This window comes from Ambystoma mexicanum, chromosome 13 (assembly GCF_040938575.1).
Source record: "Ambystoma mexicanum isolate Mex_15411 chromosome 13, UKY_AmexF1_1, whole genome shotgun sequence".
In the NCBI taxonomy this organism is placed as follows: Eukaryota; Metazoa; Chordata; class Amphibia; order Caudata; family Ambystomatidae; genus Ambystoma; species Ambystoma mexicanum.
The window spans coordinates 478155203-478173188 of record NC_090938.1 but is presented as its reverse complement, the minus strand read 5'-3'; the positions used below and the strand labels follow the sequence as shown (position 1 = coordinate 478173188).

At 47.6% G+C, this 17986-nt stretch overlaps 1 protein-coding gene across 2 annotated transcripts in view; it reads left to right on the top strand.

The window, feature by feature from the left end:
* Nucleotides 1-17986, top strand: part of CCDC47 (coiled-coil domain containing 47) — a 454951-nt gene that overhangs the window by 45843 nt on the left and 391122 nt on the right. For both annotated transcript variants that reach the window (XM_069634111.1, XM_069634112.1), the window contains exon 2: nt 17338-17609. In XM_069634111.1, coding sequence (XP_069490212.1) covers nt 17343-17609 — 267 coding nt within the window. In that variant the 5' untranslated portion in view covers nt 17338-17342. The remainder of the gene's footprint in view (nt 1-17337; nt 17610-17986) is intronic.

Below are 17986 nucleotides of genomic sequence, written 5' to 3'. Positions count from 1 at the left end.
TATTGCTGGTGTTTCAGGCTCAGTTAACAAGAACTGGACATACGGTCCCCAGGTATTTGGAGGGCGTGGGTGTAGCAGTAATGTGTGAATGTCAACCACATCACCCATAACAATACACCACATCCTCCAGCCATTGCTCTTTCTTCGCCTCCGGCCCCTTCCACAAAGTAATAGCTATCCGTCTGCGAGCCACAATCAACAGCCCCCAATCACCTGTACGGCTGGGCCAGACCCAGGTGAGACCCAGTAGCGCCATCACCAAGACTGCCTCTCTGACTATGGCTGATAAAGTTTCGAACACCCCCTCACCCTCAGAACTGCATGAATGGAGGACATATCCTTGCCAGATGCATAAAATCTGCCTCAGGAGACTTACGAGAGCATTCCCTTGGTACCTCTGTGCAATATTTGTCGAACTTGAGTGCTGTATAATGGGTCTGGCGCATATAGTTAAAATGTATTTGGTTATACTGGGCGTTCAGCGACACATTGCGGATTTGGGCCCTGATGTAGAGCCATGCCTCATCCCCAATCCCCTCCCCAAATGTTCTCTACCACCTCCGTCTCACCTTATCCTCGGCTTGTTGGGTCACAGCCCTCATCTTCTCATAAATCTGGGAAACCAGCTGTCCTTCACCTCATGCCTCCGTCACCGCATGCAGCTGGAGAAAGGTAGGCGGCTGCCTCAGGAAGGTGGGGGCGCGGGCAGCCCTGAACTCATTCTTAATCCTAAATTTGAGGAATACATCCACCGCGGTCGTGCTTCCCCCCCCCCCCCCCCCCCTTCCCCTCCCTCTGCTTGAAGTCATCCAGGGTCAGAAAGTTATTGTTCACATAAGTCACCAAGCTCTGTCACCGCCAGCTTATCCATCAGTACTTTGTATATCCGCTCACTAATGACAGACAGGCCAGGAATGTACTTTGCCGGGAGTCCTGGACAATACAGCTGGCCCGCCCTAGGTAATTCGCCAGCCTCTGCCATGCCACACATGTACTAGCCACCACCCTGTACTCCCTCCCCTCTGGTTGATACTTTCCAGAATCGCTGCCCATAATAAATGAGGGGCCCCTATTGCCCTTTCAATTTTAACATGAGGTCCACTGGGCCTCTCCTCGTACCAAAATGATAGGAAATTGGCTTGTGCTGCCCAGCAGTAATGTTCAAAATCTGGGAGCGCCAGGCCCCCCAACGCTAAGACTGTGTGAGAACCTCCCATTGCACTTTCAGGACCTTCCCCGCCCACAGGAAGCCCGCCAACATTCCCTGCAACTTCCTAAAAAAGCATTTTGGGAGAATTATCAGTAGATTCCAAAATATGGGTAGTAGCACCATCTTGATGGCTGCGACATGGCCCATTAAGGAGTGGTGAGCCCCTTCTACCTATTTAGCTGCTCCTGCAGCCTGTCCTCCGCTCTGCTGTAATTCTCCCTAAATTGAATATCTGTGTCCCTCAAATATCTGCTGTGAACGGGCTCCAACCTAAACACAAAGTCATCATCAAAGAGCTATACCCCATCTGTGAGAGGGAGTATCGCAGATTTATCATAATTGATTTTTAACCCTGACATTTCCCCAAAGTGTATTATCTGCTGCATTAGTGGGTCCTTTAAAAGTAAGGCAACATCATGCACATATAAAGAGAGAATAACCTTATGAGAGTACAGTTGTATACCTCTCTGCAAGTGGTGGTCTCTCAGCACTGTGGCCAACTGTTCCATAGGTAGTGCAAAGAGTAACGGTGAGGCACTGGAGCGTCACCCCTCTCCATCGGCAAAGGTGCTGAGCGTTCTCCATTTGCAACTACCCTTGCCACAGGGGACGCTTATAAAAGAGAAACATATTTCCAAAACCTGTGCAGCAAGCCCATTTGCCAGAGCGTGCGAAACAAAATATGGCCAGTCGAATGCTTTCTGTGTCTAATAAGATTGCTGGTATGTCTTGCCTCGCCCCCTTGAGAAGGCCAAAGAATCGCCGGAGCACAAAGGTGGTGTTTCTCACCAGAATAAACCATGATTGATCTGCCTGGACTAGCTCACGCATAAAGGGGAGGAGCATAGTTGCAAGCAATTTAGCCAGGATTTTACTATCCACATTAATCCAGGATGTAGGCCTATACGAGGACAAGTCCTCACTGGCTTCCCCTCCTTCTGCAAGATTGTAATTGTGGCTTCCCTAAGTGTCGGCGGAAGGGTGCCCAGCTGGACTACCTCCTCATATACTTGTAGTAGGTATAGGACGAGTATGTTACTATAAGCCTTATAGAATTCTCCAGTAAGACTGTCAAGTCCTGCAGACTTCGCCCTAGGTAGGTCTTTGATCACCCTCCTGATTTTCTTCCAGTGTCACCTCCCTGTCAAGTGTTCTGCTTGTTCGTGGGACAGCCAGTGTAGTTCCACCCCATCCATGTATTGCTGGATATCCTCCTCTGATTGCGTTCCTTTGGATGAGTACAGAGTACTGTAGTGTTCCCGAAATGCCTTCCTGAACACTTATTCCGCCTGCAAGTTTCTCACATTGTCCACTTGCATGGGAATGCCGTGCCTCCATCAGGAGCCACTCCAAGAAGGCCCCAGTCTTCTGGCTCTCCCACCTATTGTCTGATCTGTGCAGATTGATGCAGTGTGAAGGCATCGTGAAGCAATACACAGACCACGTGTTCAAAATTCAAACAAACTCACTTTATTTAACTTAAATGTCGGGATGGATGAAGACCGATCTTGCCCTAAGCTAAGGTCTGATTCCCCTTCCTAAAGAAACGAAAGACAGTCTTAGTCAAAGAGTTCAACTTTAAAGTCTGTCTGTGTCCAAAACTGTTATACTTGCCCTCACAGCTAAAGCTAAACAATGTGTAGGGATGTCCGCAATAAAAGAAATTGTGTTCCAAACAAAGTTCTGGGCTTCTTCCAGCTCCTGGCTTACTTTCAGTTCCCCTTTCCAGGTTCAAAACTGTTCCACAAACCTCTCGGGGTTCCCTTCCCCATGTTTCAAGATAGAAAGTTCAAACAAAAAAGAATTCTCAAAGGATTGGGACCCTCCCCAACCTTCTTGCCAAGGGTAGTTTCTCTGGTTCACCAATACAAGGTATACACTCTTTCATTTGCTTTCCATGCTGGGCCCTCTGTCTAGGCGTATTTTACGGATCACACAGTCCACCCATCACAGATCCCGCAACCGCTACCCCTTTTCATGAGATGTTACAAAAATTGTCCTCTGCTTTCCCTTGACAGAGAAAAGTACTTGCTCACCCTTAATTTGGGGTATCGCTACATATTATCCCCACCAAAAATATCGGCGTATATATGGTCGCCTGGAACGGCCATAGGTGATATTTTTTGGGGGGATACGTTTTGGGGTTTTTGGGAGCAGGGGTTGCGGGGGTGTCCCCCCGCAGGTTCCATGCCTTAATATTGCCGCAAAAATATGGCGATATTTTTGTATGGTGCATGTTAACACATGGAACCTAATTTGGTTATACTGTTGATACTAGTTTCTCTTCTCAGCCCTTCTTGAGATTTTACTTGCTTTGCCAACACTTGTATTTATTCAACTTGCTTTGTGGTATTTGCCACCTGCACCACATTGCTTTTGTTCCATTCCAAACATTCTCTTTGTTTACCTTATCTCTGTGCGACATTCAGAAATGCTTATTCAATCATACGTTCATGTTGCTTTAATTCTGTAAAGTATTCAAGAATACATCTAGTACGTTCGGTATTCAAGGGTGCATTTGGAACTCGCACACGTTAACTCCAGGTTCTCTATTGCACTTATACCAGTGCCTTCTCCAGGCAAACTTTCACTGACATCCTCTTTGTCATTCCCTCACCAGACCTATGGATCCTACATATGGTCTCTGTGCTTTCACCTTTCTCTTCCTCTCCCATTAATGGTGGTACCCGGTGGGAGGCCCTCCTGTCCTCCTTCCACTCCTCTAAGGTCATCATTAATATTTATGTGAATGGTACCGGCTTGGCCCAAGGCCCTCAGGCCAACCTTGTCCTCTTCGATAGACGCTTCCCGCGCCTCATCAATTTCCTTTCTTCTCCTACTGTCCGCTCTTCCCCCCCCCCCCCCACAGCCCCCTTCCGCGGCTTCAACACCTCCCTCTGCTCCCTCCGCCTTGCCCCTTCCTCCTTCCCTTTCTCCCCCCCTCGGGCTTCTTCTACACCTCTGCAGGGCATACCTCTCATTTGTACCCCTCCCTGGAAGTCTTTCAAGTACGGCAACCTTCTCCATATTGCCACTCTTAACTCTCGCTCAGCTGTCGCACTCCTCTGACATCTGGAGTAACTTGACCTCAATATCCTCGGTCTCACTGAGACCTGGTTCACGGCTAGCTCTGTCACAAGATTTGACTCTCTCCTCCCCGGCGACTACAAGATCCCCTCCGCGCCCAGGTCCAACCGATCCGGAGGGGGTGTAGCCCGGATCTTCCCCGAGTGGATTCCTGCCTTTGTCATTTCTACTCGGGCCTACTCCTCTTTCGAATGCCTCGTCTGCAGTCTCTCTCTTTTTGTCTCCCCCTCTGTCTCCCCCTCTCTCTCTCTCTCTTTCTCTCTCTCTCTTTCTCTTTCTCTCTATTTCTCTTTCTCTCTCTCTCTTTCTCTCTCTTTCTCTCTTTCTCTCTCTTTCTCTCTTTCTCTCTCTTTCTCTCTCTCTCTTTCTCTCTTTCTCTCTCTTTCTCTCTCTCTCTCTTTCTCTCTCTCTCTTTCTCTCTCTCTTTCTTTCTTTCTCTTCCATTCCCTTAGTGTGGCTACTATATACCAGCCACCTGGTCAGATCTCCTCCTTCCTCTTTGAGTGGGCGGACCTCTCCTCTTCCCTCCTGGTCTCGACCCATCAACTTCTCCTCCTTGGAGACTTCAACGTCCACCTGGATGCATCCTGTCCTTCCTCTGGACTCTTTTGCAACATTTCCGACCCTGTCTCACTCTCTATTCTCCCCTCTGGCCCGATTCACTCTGCAGGCCATACTCTGGATGTTCTGATCTCCTCAGACCTTCCCCTTTCTATCCTTCTCACCACCCCTCTCTCCTGGAGTGATCACTTTCTCCTTTCCTCCCAGCTCACCCTCTACACCACAGGCCAAGCCAACTCCATCACTGCCCCCCCCCACCTTCACGGTCATCCGACCCATGAAGCGTGTGTCAGTTGAGGCTGTCACTGTCACTCCCCCCCCCCCCCCTCCTTTTGGCTGACTCACGCCCTGATGCAGCCCTCTCCATGCTCCACTCTGCTATATCTGATACTCTCGATCTTCTTGTCCCCGTCATGAGGATCCGCCTGAAGCCCAAAGCCAAATACGACTCCTACCTCGTCGCCCTTAAACGCAAGTGCAGGATGGCTGAGAGGAAATGGTGTGCTTCATATGCATCCTCTGACAAACTGGCCTGCCGCCTGCTCCAAAGGCAATACCGGTTCTCTGTCTGCACCAAGAAGAGAGCTCACATCCAAGCCCAAGTCTGTGGCATCTAACAACTCAGCTGAACTCTTTTTAAAATCTGCAAGGAAATGGCCAATCTTGCTGCAGTCTCGACCTCTCCTGTCCCTTCCCAGGCCCTCTGCTCGGCACTGGCTTCTCATTTCATTAAAAAAACTCAGGGCATCCTATCCTCTCTCTCTCCTCTCCCCTTCCTCGCTCTACTCCCTGCTTTTCCTCCTTTTCTGCCTTTCACCTGTTCTCCCCAGATGAGGTTTCTAGACAAGTCTGATCTATGAAAGTTTCGTCAAAACAGGTTCATCCCTGTTCCTCCAAAACCATCAAGGACCACATTGACTCCCTGGCTCCTGCTCTGTCCGACTTCTGCAACCACTCCTTCGCCACTGAAGTCTTCACTTCCCCTCTGACGCACTCCCTTGTGCACCCTCTTATTAAGAAACCCTCTGCTGACCCCTCCTGCCCGACTAACTATCACCCAATCTCCATCACTCCTTTCCTGGGCAAACTCTTGGGAAAGCTGACCATCTCCCAGCGCAATCTTCACACTGAATCTGTTGGTTGTCTCCTTGATCATCAGTCTGGCTTCAGAGCTGCCAAAGCACGGAAACTGCTCTCCTGAACATCCGTGAAGACCTGCGCTCCAACCTAGATCCAACACCCCCTGTGTCCTCATCTTACTTGATATCTCTTCTGCCTTTGACACGGTCAACCATGCCATCCTGCTCAACCATCTCCATGATAAACTGGGGCTCACCGGTCAGGCCCTAGTGTGGCTGACTTCTTTCCTCCCTGATCGACCCTCCCAGGTTCAACTTTGGTCCTTTCTCTCCTCCTATCTCCATCTCTACTTGTGGTGTTCCCCAGGGGTCTAACCTCTCTCCCTGGCTGTTCAACCAATACCTGGCACTTCTTGCCCACCGCATTGCCGCTCTCTTCCCCAGCTTGCAGTGCTGTGCGATGACACTCTGCTAATTTTCAGGCTACCCTCTGCCACCTCCTCTCCCATCTCTGACTGTCCACCATCCAGGAGTGGTGTGCCACCAATGATCTCTACCTTAACGCCAGTAAGACCGAGCAGCTCCTCATCGGCACACCCACACCCTCCTTTCCTGTCACTCTGGTCGGCCTCTCTTGGCCCTCTTCCTGCTCCCACCTGTGAGGCTAAAAACCTTGGGGTCCTCTTCGACTCCACACTCTCCTTCTCTCCTCACACCTCTGACGTCTCTATGAAGTCACACTACCAATTGCACCTCCTCGGAGATATTCTTCCTTTCCCCTCCTTCCCCCAGAAGCTCACTGTCTCCAGAGCTCTGGTTCTCTCTAGGCTGGACTATTGCAACAGCCTCTTTCTAAATCTGTGTGCTTCTACTCTCCGTCCTCTGCAACTCATCCAGAACAGGACAGCGAGATTTGTCCTTGGTCTCACGCCCAGGGATCGTATTTCTTCAGGACTGAAATCCCTGAACTGGCTTCCAGTGGCTGCGAGGATTAAGTTCAAAACCCTCTGCATTGTACAGAAGGCCTTCTGGGGCTTGGGGCCTCAATAGCTTCGACTCTCTCTTCCTTCTCGGGCTCTTCGCTCTTCCGCCTCCAACTCCCTCAGGTTCAGTCGCTTCTACAAGCAACGAGTTGGGGGTAGATCTTTCTTCAGCTGGTGCCTCCCTCTGGAACAGCCTCCCTAAAACTTGAGGAGAATCATCTCCAGTTCCGGAAGCACCTCAAAACCTTTCTCTATGCTTCTGCTTTTTCTCCTCCTCTCCCCTGCTCACCTCCTGGCTGAACTGAAACTGCACTGGTTACCTGGCCACCATCTGATCTCGGACACAGGTCCCCTCCCCCGCTAGCCGCTCACCTGCACTGCCTTCCTGGCAACCCCTGCACTTGGGGACTGTTTTCTGTATCCCTACAGCCCCTCTACCAGCACTTGACACCTGATGTCTGCACTTACCACCTGCTGGCCTTACTTTTTACTTATTGTTATTATTATATTATTCCATGTACAGCACTGTCCCCTCGCCCTCCCCCTGCACTTTCCCCCTTCGCCCTTCCAAAGCACTTGCGCGATCTGAATGACACCAGGCCTAGTAGGATTGTTGTCTGTCTTCTCTCTGTCCCCCTCCCTTGCCTCGTCGCGACTTGAAACACTTGTGTATAGGTGCGTTATACATGCCATATCATAATCATATCATGTGCTTTATTTGATTTTGGGTCTCTCGAGACATATCAACTGTGGTTTATAGTCCTTTTTTCAACTGCAATAATGTCGAAAGTTTTTTCGAGAGAAAAACATGTCGAAAAAAAGTCACATTTTTTTTAATGCATTTTTTTTTTCGAAATGGGGGGTTCCCCCCAACTCCCCATTTTTTTGTTTTACCTATTTTTTTTTTATCCCGAACCCCAAAATAAATATATAATTTTAAAAAAAAAGGAATTCGACATTTTTTTTCGACATTATTTTTTCGAAAAAATGACCGACCACCATCAACTGTCTGCATGTTCCCTTCCTGCTCTGCCCCTCTAGACCACCCATTTCCCCCACTTTATTGGTACGTGACCCTCTTAATGTGGCTTCTGCTGCTTGTTCACTTTGGCGATCCATCTGCCTCTCCCACACGTTACATGGTTTTACGAACGCTTGCCAGCCTTCTCTCTGGGAAGGCCTGATCCTCCAAAGCGTTTGCTTTGCTTCCGGTCCTCTTGCTGCCCCTTCTGCTCTGGCCTGCTTTCTTGCCGCCTGCCCCCTCTCTGTTCTGCCTCACCATTGTCATAGCTTCCAGGATGCACGCTAGTTCCCTTCATGCAGCTCGCCACAGCTCCTGCTTCCCGCAAGCAGGTTTCTCCGTCCTGCATTCTTGAACTGCCTGCACTCTTCTAAACGTGAGGTTTGTTGAGTGACCTCAGGTGTGAGTCATTTAGTCCAATTGCCTGACCATGGTTAAAGGGACATTCTCGTCTCAGCACTAGAGTGGTGAAATGACCTACCACTGTGCATCGCTCTTAGTTGCTGCTTCTCATCCCAGTACTATAGTGTGTTAAATGATGGAAAATGTGTTACAAAAGCCCATAAAGGCTGGGGTAGTGTTAGGCTGGCCCTTATTAAGGGAAAGGGGGATACTATGTCTTGCCTGTGGAGATCTTCTCCCCAAGGAGACTCCACCCATGTGATTCTCCCTTGCTTCTTCATCCCAGAGTATCCAAAAGCGATGGCCTATCCCTGGCCACCTGAGAAGAGGATTCAAGGGGAGTAGGTCTTAGGATACCCAGAGGTTTCTCACAGCAGGTAGCGGACCCCTCTCAATGCATTCTCTTGTAAAGCATCCAGTTCTTTGTTAATGTTAAGGGATATTTGTACCGCGCATTATCGCCACCGGAGTGGTGCCCTGGTGGCAGCTCTAAAAAAAAAAAAAAAAAAAAAAAAAGAGGGTGGTTGGGGGTGTGAGTTAGTGGGAATAAGCTGGAAAAGTGCAAGAAAGCAGTGATGTGCTGTTGGCGACCTCAGCCCGACAACTCCGTAGGCTGGGCTTGGGGTGTTTTACGGTCGGTATTTGCTGTGTGCTGTTGTGCGAGTATTTGTGGTTTGTTTCGTTGTTGCAGTGAGGTTTGTGCAGATTGTTGTGTTGTAGGCTTGTGGTTGTTTGTTTAGAGTTTGAGGGGTCTATGCAGAGAGGTGAAATTGTCGGGGGATTGGTTACTTGGCATTGCTGTCTGGAAGCGCAGCGCTAAACTTTCTCTCCAGATGAGATGCGCGAGCGTCTCAGCATCTCCGTCCGGATCTGGGACCGTTCGACACTCAGTCCCTTTCACACATGGCGTCTACTCACATTTCATAATCTTGCCCAAGTTCAGCCCCAGCCACCTACGTCAACCTGTCTGTATGCGGGGCTGGCAGGCGTTTGTGCGTCCCTTCAAATCTGGCCCAGAGAGCATTCCCAATCCAGTCGGTGTGCGGCTTCGGTTAGCCAAGGCTACTCCATCCATATGCGCCAGAGGTCGGCATTCATCATCTTCTTCAGTTGCTCGTGCAGGCTACCGCTCCCAGCCCCTTCGAAGCGTGGCACATGCCAACACTTGCAATTACATCCTGGGGCGGCACCTGCCATCATTCACAACTCAATCCGGTCTAGGCCCATGCCAATGTCCACAATTTAGTTCGGATGTGGCAAGTGTTTACATTCACACAACGCTATTCAAGTATGATACCTGCTGGATATCTGCCATCACCTCCACGTTCTCCGTCTCCCATAACACCCGTTACACATCTTCAACATTACCTCATTGGCTTCTCGATCACCTCTAATCTGTTTCAAAATCCCTGCCTCCTTCCCCAAACAAAACCCTTGTATGTAACATTTGAAAGTTTCCCACAATACCCCGGGGCAGTTCAGTGCCACTATTGATTGGAAAAAAAGGCCTGTATGTGCTGAGTTGATCATGAAATACTGAGTCTTTGTGCGACTCCGACTTTAAGTGCCAGTTCACTCCCTTCACATTTCTCCCCAGGAATACGGCATTCTAATTTTACTGGTGAGTGATCTGAGATAGTTCTCAGTAAAATCTCACTGGCCCCCATGCCCACCTGCCTAGAAACCAGAATAAAGTCAATCCTGGAGGCTGTGTGGTGCACCCAAGAGTGGAACGTTTAGTCCCGAGTGGTTTTGCCCCTGACACACATCAATAAAATAGTAGGTAACAAATAAATATCAAATATCCACCACCTTCTGACCACCCCCTGCCCCCCCCTTATTTACATCTGGTCAATAATAGTGCCCTGCCTTCTTGGTCTTTTGAGATCTCCAAAAGACGAACCATGAGGGAATTGTGGATCAAAATGGCCAACCCACTTGTGTCGAAGGAGAATGATGAATAGTATCTAGGGCACCCCCATTGCGTTGCCCATTTATTCTCACTCTGCCCGTTAAATGGGTCTGTTAGAGAAAGGCCTCACCAGTTCCATGTCTCTTCATATACAGCAGAACTTTCCTGACTTTATCTTGACAGGCTCCCCCCCCCCCTCCTCCCCTGTAAATTCCCAATAACAATTTTTAAGTCCTTCAGTCCAGTCACAACCTCTCCCGTGCTCATTTTGGATGCCCTTCATAGTCATCCGGCCTTGTCCCCAAACCAATCTCTCAATTCCCCCCCACCCCCCCACAACCGCCTCAGACCTGTGATCATGGACCACTCTGGAATATCAAGGGCACTCGGAGTAACAAACACTCCCACAAACTCCCCCCCCCCCCAATGCCCCTCCTCCCTGCCAAACAACCCCACACTTGGTTCTCCCCATCAACTGAGCACATTCATTTATGATTGTATGACAAACGCCTTAGTGGTTAAGTGAGAAAATCACTATTTAATATCTGTTCCATCACCTAAGCTGAATAGGGGCAATACTGTTGCTGTTTTTAGACCCTTGGGATTATTTAAAGGGGTGCATTTTCTTCTCTCATGCTTTATTAGGTTGCCCCATTTCACAGGTATATTTTTGCAATCGAAACGACCAAAGAATGCCGCTTGCTGGCTGGCCATATTATGTTGCCTGTCAGTATGGCCTGGTTGTCGGCTATGCCAAAGGGAGGTCAGGCTGTTTTTAAACAGATTGCCTCTCGCATACAGAGGATTCCTATGGTTAACTGGCAAGATTTGCACAGATCTTGAGTACACTGTTTTGTCACTGATTTTGGCGCTAAGCATGTCAAGCGCAGAATTTGCTGAATGTTAAAATGCTTGCCTCACTATTTACCCAAAATGTATGATACTGGGCAAAATATTAAATCTAACTCTGACTTCACTACATGCAAGTCCTCCATAAGTGATTACATTCACTCTCTACCTTCACCCATCCTACCCCATCTTTCTCTAATCTATTCCCCTCTCTCTACCCCTACCACGCACACGACCTCTTTCTCGCTAGTCCCACCTGCCCTACATACCCCCTTAATCACACCACTCGCCTTACCCTCTCACCCCAACTCATTATCGATCGCACCCTGTATCAATGGCTTCCTCCCATGCTCTATTCCCCTTGTCATTCTATTCCACACCTGCACCCCTTATCGTATCCTCCTTTTGAAACTTTAAACACTCCTCCTTGCACCCTGGTGCCTATAAATGCAAAATGCAAACGGCAGTAAATGCCAAAACTATTGGCATTACCAATTCTTTTTTAAATATCCTATTAGGTTGGTTATTGGATGAATCTTGACATAGTTTTTCGAGAGCCATAGTAAACCGAACATGGTGTGCTGTTTATTATCAGAGGTACTATTCGGTCAGTTATTTCAAATAATTTATTGTTATATAGTTTGAATATACAGTGTGCAAATATGTTAAATGTGAGGTTTTCTGAATTTGGATTAGACAGAATTTCCTTAATGTGTGGGAGGGCAATTTGGTCAGTTACACAGAAGGCATGAACTTGGTGACCCGACCATCCTAGCGGAGTTAAAAGATATTTTGTATTGGAGTTTTTTTGTCAGTCACTAACCAGTCAAACGTGTGGCTTTGTGAGTTGGTGGTGTTGAAGTGAGTTGAACACTTAGCTTTATCATTCACTTGGCTGCCTTTAGAGCCAGAGTATCCTCAAGATCGTGTGCCCATTAATTAAAATCTCACAGGATGACTATCTTAAGAGGCAGATTGATGTGCTTCTCTCAAATGTATGAAAAAATACATGCGTTCTACGCTGTTTGTCTATTAGAACCAAAGGATAGGTTGGATGATGCGCTACTTTCATTTTTTGCATAGTATTTCACAAGGCTAATAGGTGTGCCAGGCATTTCATATCCTTTTGTGCTCTTTATGGCCGATTGTCAGTCTGCCTCCCGCTTTGTTTTCACGGCAGTAATGCTTAAAGTGTAGGCGGGGTAAATAACAGCCTAGTTGGTCCAGAAACCTCTTGTCGGGTCTCAGTAGTGTATGTCAAGCTGTTGCTCTATTGCATAAAGGTTTAAGTGGTTGCATGGTCCACTGCTGATCTTGTTTTGAGGGAGCTATTTAGCAAGATTGTTTCTCTTTGGTTTACATGAGAGGGAGTTTCGGAAAGCAAAATTGGAGCTTCTTGGTGGCAGTCTCTTTAAGTTGATATTCAATAGCGGAAAGTGTAGAAGTATTTAATTGTGCTTTCAAATTTACTGCCGCTGTGTGACGGGAATGTAAGTCCCGGGGGTTGACCGATCCTAAAACGCATCCCACGTGTGGTGTAGGTCTTGCATTGTAAAAAAAAAAAAAAAAGTTTATGGTTGAGAATGTGCACATGGCACCCTATGTAGATTTGGGGGCTGCTATGCCGATTATATAAAGGAACAGGCAAGTGCATACAGCAGGAGAGCAAACAAAAGGAAGAACAGGTCAATATTAACGGAACAAGTAGAAAAGCCAGACCACTAACTGGAACGGATGGTAATCATGTACTGGACAAACAATGCGGAATCCCATTACGGGTGTACACTGGTTGATCTAGACTACCCCAGTAATAAGAAAAGCTCAATGCCTCTGTGAAAGGTACTGTAACAGACTTTCACAATGCAGACCCATGTGAGAAGGACAGCAAGAGTGACGTCTGTGTCTGGACCTTAAGGAACAAGCCAGGAGTACACTTATAGGATACAAGACTGTGGTTCCAACTGCAACATACAGTGGGTACCTACTGTGGGAACAGCAAACACACTGTTAGATGAAATGCACTATAAACTACAGGTAGGACGATGGAAATGGCAGAGATCCACTCCTAAGGTTCACAACCCAATCTCTGTACAAAGGAATACACAGAGGCACGGGTGCAGACACCATAGAAAACCAGACTCTTAAGACCCCGAAAGGAAAACAAATTCAGAACAGGAAACTATGAATGCAGAAAGATGTAGCACAGAACTAATATAAGGTAACTGAACAGTGCTCTGGTGACCAAAGCAGGCTGGGAATCTGGTCTGGATACACACAAATTATGCAAGGCTATGGAACACTGGACTATAAGGGAAAAGGTACAGACCTGAAACTGGGGACTGACTAAACTGGGTAAAGCTTGAGACTGAATAAACCCGAGGGAGCAGAGCAGGGTAGTAGACTTAAGGAAAACTGCAAGTGATCGACAGGAGACTGCATGGACACGGCAAAATAAGCAAGGGCTGGGAGCTGCAGGAAATTGGCACAAGAAACCAGTAAATGGCTGCAGCGACCCCACACAAAAGGAAGAAGTGAACATGCTGACGGCGGGCAGAAGGGGTTGGACTGAGATTGCAATGCAGGGCTGTAGGAATTGGAGCAAGGCAGCAGATGAGCAGGGAAGAGCCACAGGCAAAGCACAATTCAGAATGGGCAGTAAGGCAGCGATTCCAAATTGGTCTGAGCTTCACAATGTTAAGGATTCAATGAAAGACCCGGGAAGGCTGAGGCTTCTTATAAGCAGCGCTAGCAAGTCGGAAAGCCAGGGTGGCGCTGTATGCTTGGGCTGCACAGAAGAAGTTAATGGAAGTCCCTGGCAGGGACGTTTGGAGAACATCCAGTGCTGATAACGTCCAGAAATGTGTGTATAGAAACGGACACAGTAATTGCTTTGGCGTTTTGAAATATGTTTCCTAGTCCTAGTGAAATGAGTGTGCACGCAACTAACAAGCTGGAAGCTGTTTAGATCCTGCTTCTACACTAGGAGAGCCTAGTTACCTTAAAACCATTACCACAAGCTACTTTTGGCTCCTCAACCCAACTGGTGTTGTATATGGTTAACTTTGAGTGTTTCAGACGAATAAAGACAGAACTCCATATAATGGATCATACATAATGGGCAAAAAGTTAGTGTAAATCCCATGTGGAGGGGGTGGGTGTGGTGGGGGAGCAGGTGGGGGTTGTCTTCTCTGGCGATGGTTGACATTGCCATGTGGATCAGCACACTGTGCCACCCAGAGGCAGACATAGAGTTGTGACAATGTTCATCTTGTTGTATAGTAAACGTATGCACATACAATTGTCCATACAAGCAGCTGAAATGCTAATGCACATCAGCGTGGGTAAAAGTAATTCTTTGTCGGTGGGTTGTCTGGCTTTTTTGGCATGAACCGGCATAAACCGGTTTGATAAAAGCACTTTGTACCTATTACAAGTCTTTAATGCCTGCTGGCTGCTTTAGGGACATGGATTATGTCCACAAACTATCCTTGCATGCAATGCATTTTCCTAAAATCCTTCTGTGGGCAGAAGGCCCAGGGAATTGTGGTTAGTTAAGAACATGGCTTAGGAGGTACAGGCACGCTTGGAACTTAGGTCACAGCATGGTGGTGTCTTTCGCCTATTTGGAAAGGACATTTAGAACAAAGGACCATGCAAAGGGGTACATTGTAAGAGTATAGTGTTTGCCGATTTATGGTTCCCCCTATCAGTCCCCCTATCATCAAGTAGATGCATTGTTGTTATGAACAATATCCACTGACTTTTGGGACCAGCTAGTCTAGAATAGTAATGGTAAGCTGCATTAATGGGACACAGTTTTAGACAAAATATTGTGCCTATATTTGTTTTACCTTCATTGTATGGTAGGGTCGATTTTATCTTTTTATGTGAAATCCTGCATGCTCCCCCTACCCACCCCCACTCCATGTGGGTCCGTCAGCACTTTTTGCTGGACACCTGGATTTTTCAACTAATTTTCCTGATTGAGCGGGAACGTTTTTCCACTCCCACCCCTCAATTTTCTCTGCTCTAAGGAACCTTTTTGCCCCTTTTTGGGGATTTCTTTTCAGTGTTAAGCTTTCCTTTAGATTTTTAGGCATCTACCTTATTGTGAAACACATGGCACTCTTTGTACAGCATTTTCAGAAGCTCCTAAAGCTTCTCCTTCGCTGTTTCTTTTCTTTCCCTGGCTAACATTTGCAGTTACCAGCGCAGGGGTATCCTGTTTATCCTACCTGGGTTTTATTTTGCGAGATCAGCCCCCGCAACACTAATGTAGAGTCCTGAGGGGATGCAGGGCGACCCTTTTCTTGCCTCTCTAGTAACATTTTGTTACTTTGACAAGCCCATATGTTAAGGCTCGTGACAGTGTACCCTTTTTATTTATTTTTGAAGGTGCATAAGGCACCCCAAACCTTTAAGCCCTGAACAAGATGGCCTGCCCTTTCTGGTCTCTTCTATCATTCTGGGTGGGGGAAAAGATGCATTTGTCCTTTGGGGGGGGGTGGTTGCTAACAAAGCCAGCAAGTTGGGGTTGGGGGGTGGATGGGTCAACCAAAACTCCCCTGCCCTTGTCCTGCAATATGCCTGGCTTGAATCGGGTTCAGACTGGGGTTGGCTCTCCTCATTGGACAGCCACCCCCCAGTTTGAATGGTGCATGGGACATGATTGGTTGGCTCAGCCGGTGTTCCTGGATGCATTCTGAGGTCCTGGAGCAGAAACCGTGAGTTGACCACTGGAACAAGTCTACTCTGAAGAGGAGGGTGATGGACGTCACCACCACTTGCAATGACTACCATAGCCTGTTGAGTTGCAACTGTTGTCCGGACCTAGTCACTCCAATCAACCGGGAAGATCTATAGAAGACTACTTCCTTCCGTAGACTGGTGGGCCTAATGAATCTTGAGACAAGCTACAATTGGGGCCATCCCCATAAGAGCTACTACTTCCCGGGCCTGCAAACCTCCAATACCTGGGGTCCTGTGCTGCATCTCTGTGCATTTTCTCCAGAAGCATGGGTTTGCTTGAATGTGGGAATCCTCCTAGGCCTGCAACAACTCGAATTGAATCCAGAGAGTCCCCTTACAAGAGGCGAGGATCGAAAAACGTAGTAGAGTTGACTGCTGCAACAACCGCCTGGCCACCAAGGCTGCAGACAGCACCAACAACCCATCACCCTGAAGAGCCGTTGCTGAGCGTCCCTCTGTACAAGTGCTGTCTCAAGCTCCACCAAAGTCCCCTTCTACTATCACTAGGGCTGAAAAACAGGAAACTGAGTCTGCTGTTGGCCTGAACGCTGTAACCGTCCTACAGCAACAACTTCTTCACTTCGAGGTACTGTTCACCCCTGGTATAACCTACCTGGGGCCTGCTTGTTTGATCCTGTGACTCTGTGTGCTACAGATGGCTTGTATCATGCTAACCCTTCAGTCTCCATAGTTACATTTGGGGGTGGGGGACAACCTTTTTTACTTTTAGCGGTAAAATTGCCTGCCCATGGACACTGGTCCTTGGGGCACCTGTTCAGTGGGTCATTTTAACCTCCCGGAGCCTACTTGTAACCATCAAATGTACTTGCCTGCAACTGTAGGGGAACTCTCCTGGTCACTAGTACTCTGCTTATTCCTGCCTTTTGCTGCCCCATCCCCAGCCACTGGTGGACCAGTGGCTCATCTGAACTTTGAGAGATTCATACTAGATAAGGCTGGACTATTAAGACAGGTTTGGTTTGAAGTTATAAAACGTTATTCACAGTTTGGAAAGTTTGCATATGTTTCCGGTTGGTTTACTATGCGATCTGTTACTGTAACAGCTAATCTAAAGTGATTAACAAAGTGCATCTGTGGTTTACCATTGAAGGAGTATGGCAAGTGATCTTATACTGTGTATGTTTGAGTTAAAGTACTTACCTGAACTTGGAACTGTAACACTGTGCCTTTAAGAGTATATTTTTTTATAGAACCTTTAGTGTTTTTCTTGAACCAAGGTATCCCTCCTTAGACTAAGACTGGCTGCTCACAACTCTACCATACCCAGGTATAGTTCAGGCTGATCCCAAGAGGTGTAAACTTGTACCCTCAAGGTGGGCTTTCCTAAGTGCTGTCTCAGTGACTTCTGTAAAACAAAAACCTAGCAATGAAGGATGCAGAGTCTTATTTGCAATGTAATTTCTGAACACATATTGATGCAACTGATGCCCACTAAAATCTTTCTTTGTTTGCACTGAGTTTAGCCAATATGAAGGAATCCTACATCCTACTTGCTCTACTCCTGATGCTTGGGGGCTTTTCTGAGGCCAAGTTTGAGGAGTTTGAAGATGGTGACGACATTGTGGAATACGATGATAACGACTTTGCAGAGTTTGAAGATGGCAATGAAGACGTGACCCCGGAACCACCCCAGAGGGTGATCACGACGGAAGAGGATGAAGAAGAGGCCACAGTTGAAAACGAAGGCCATGACCTGGATGACAATCAGGAGGATTTTGAAGACTCTGAAGGACAGGTAAGGTGATCAGGCATGCCAGGGTGCATAATGTGCGACCTCTGTCTAAGCGTACTTTAGCAATGCTTTTTCTTTATTCCAGAATGTTCCTTTTGAATTTGTCTCCCAACACCAATAATGCATGCTGCACCGAGTTGCTGAGTACAGGTCACTGAACAAACAGTGAAGTCATTTTCTGTTTTCGTGTACTTCTGCATCTGCCTGCTCTTGCCACCTGTCTCATATATTTTTCAGTGCCAGTCATTGGGAGGACAACCTTTGACAAACACGCCCTCAGCAGTACATGCCCCTTCCCCGATCCCTTATGGCTCTGTTATAACCGCTCTCTCCTCTATTACTTTAATTTCTTGTAGTAATATGAATGCTGCTCAGTCCGG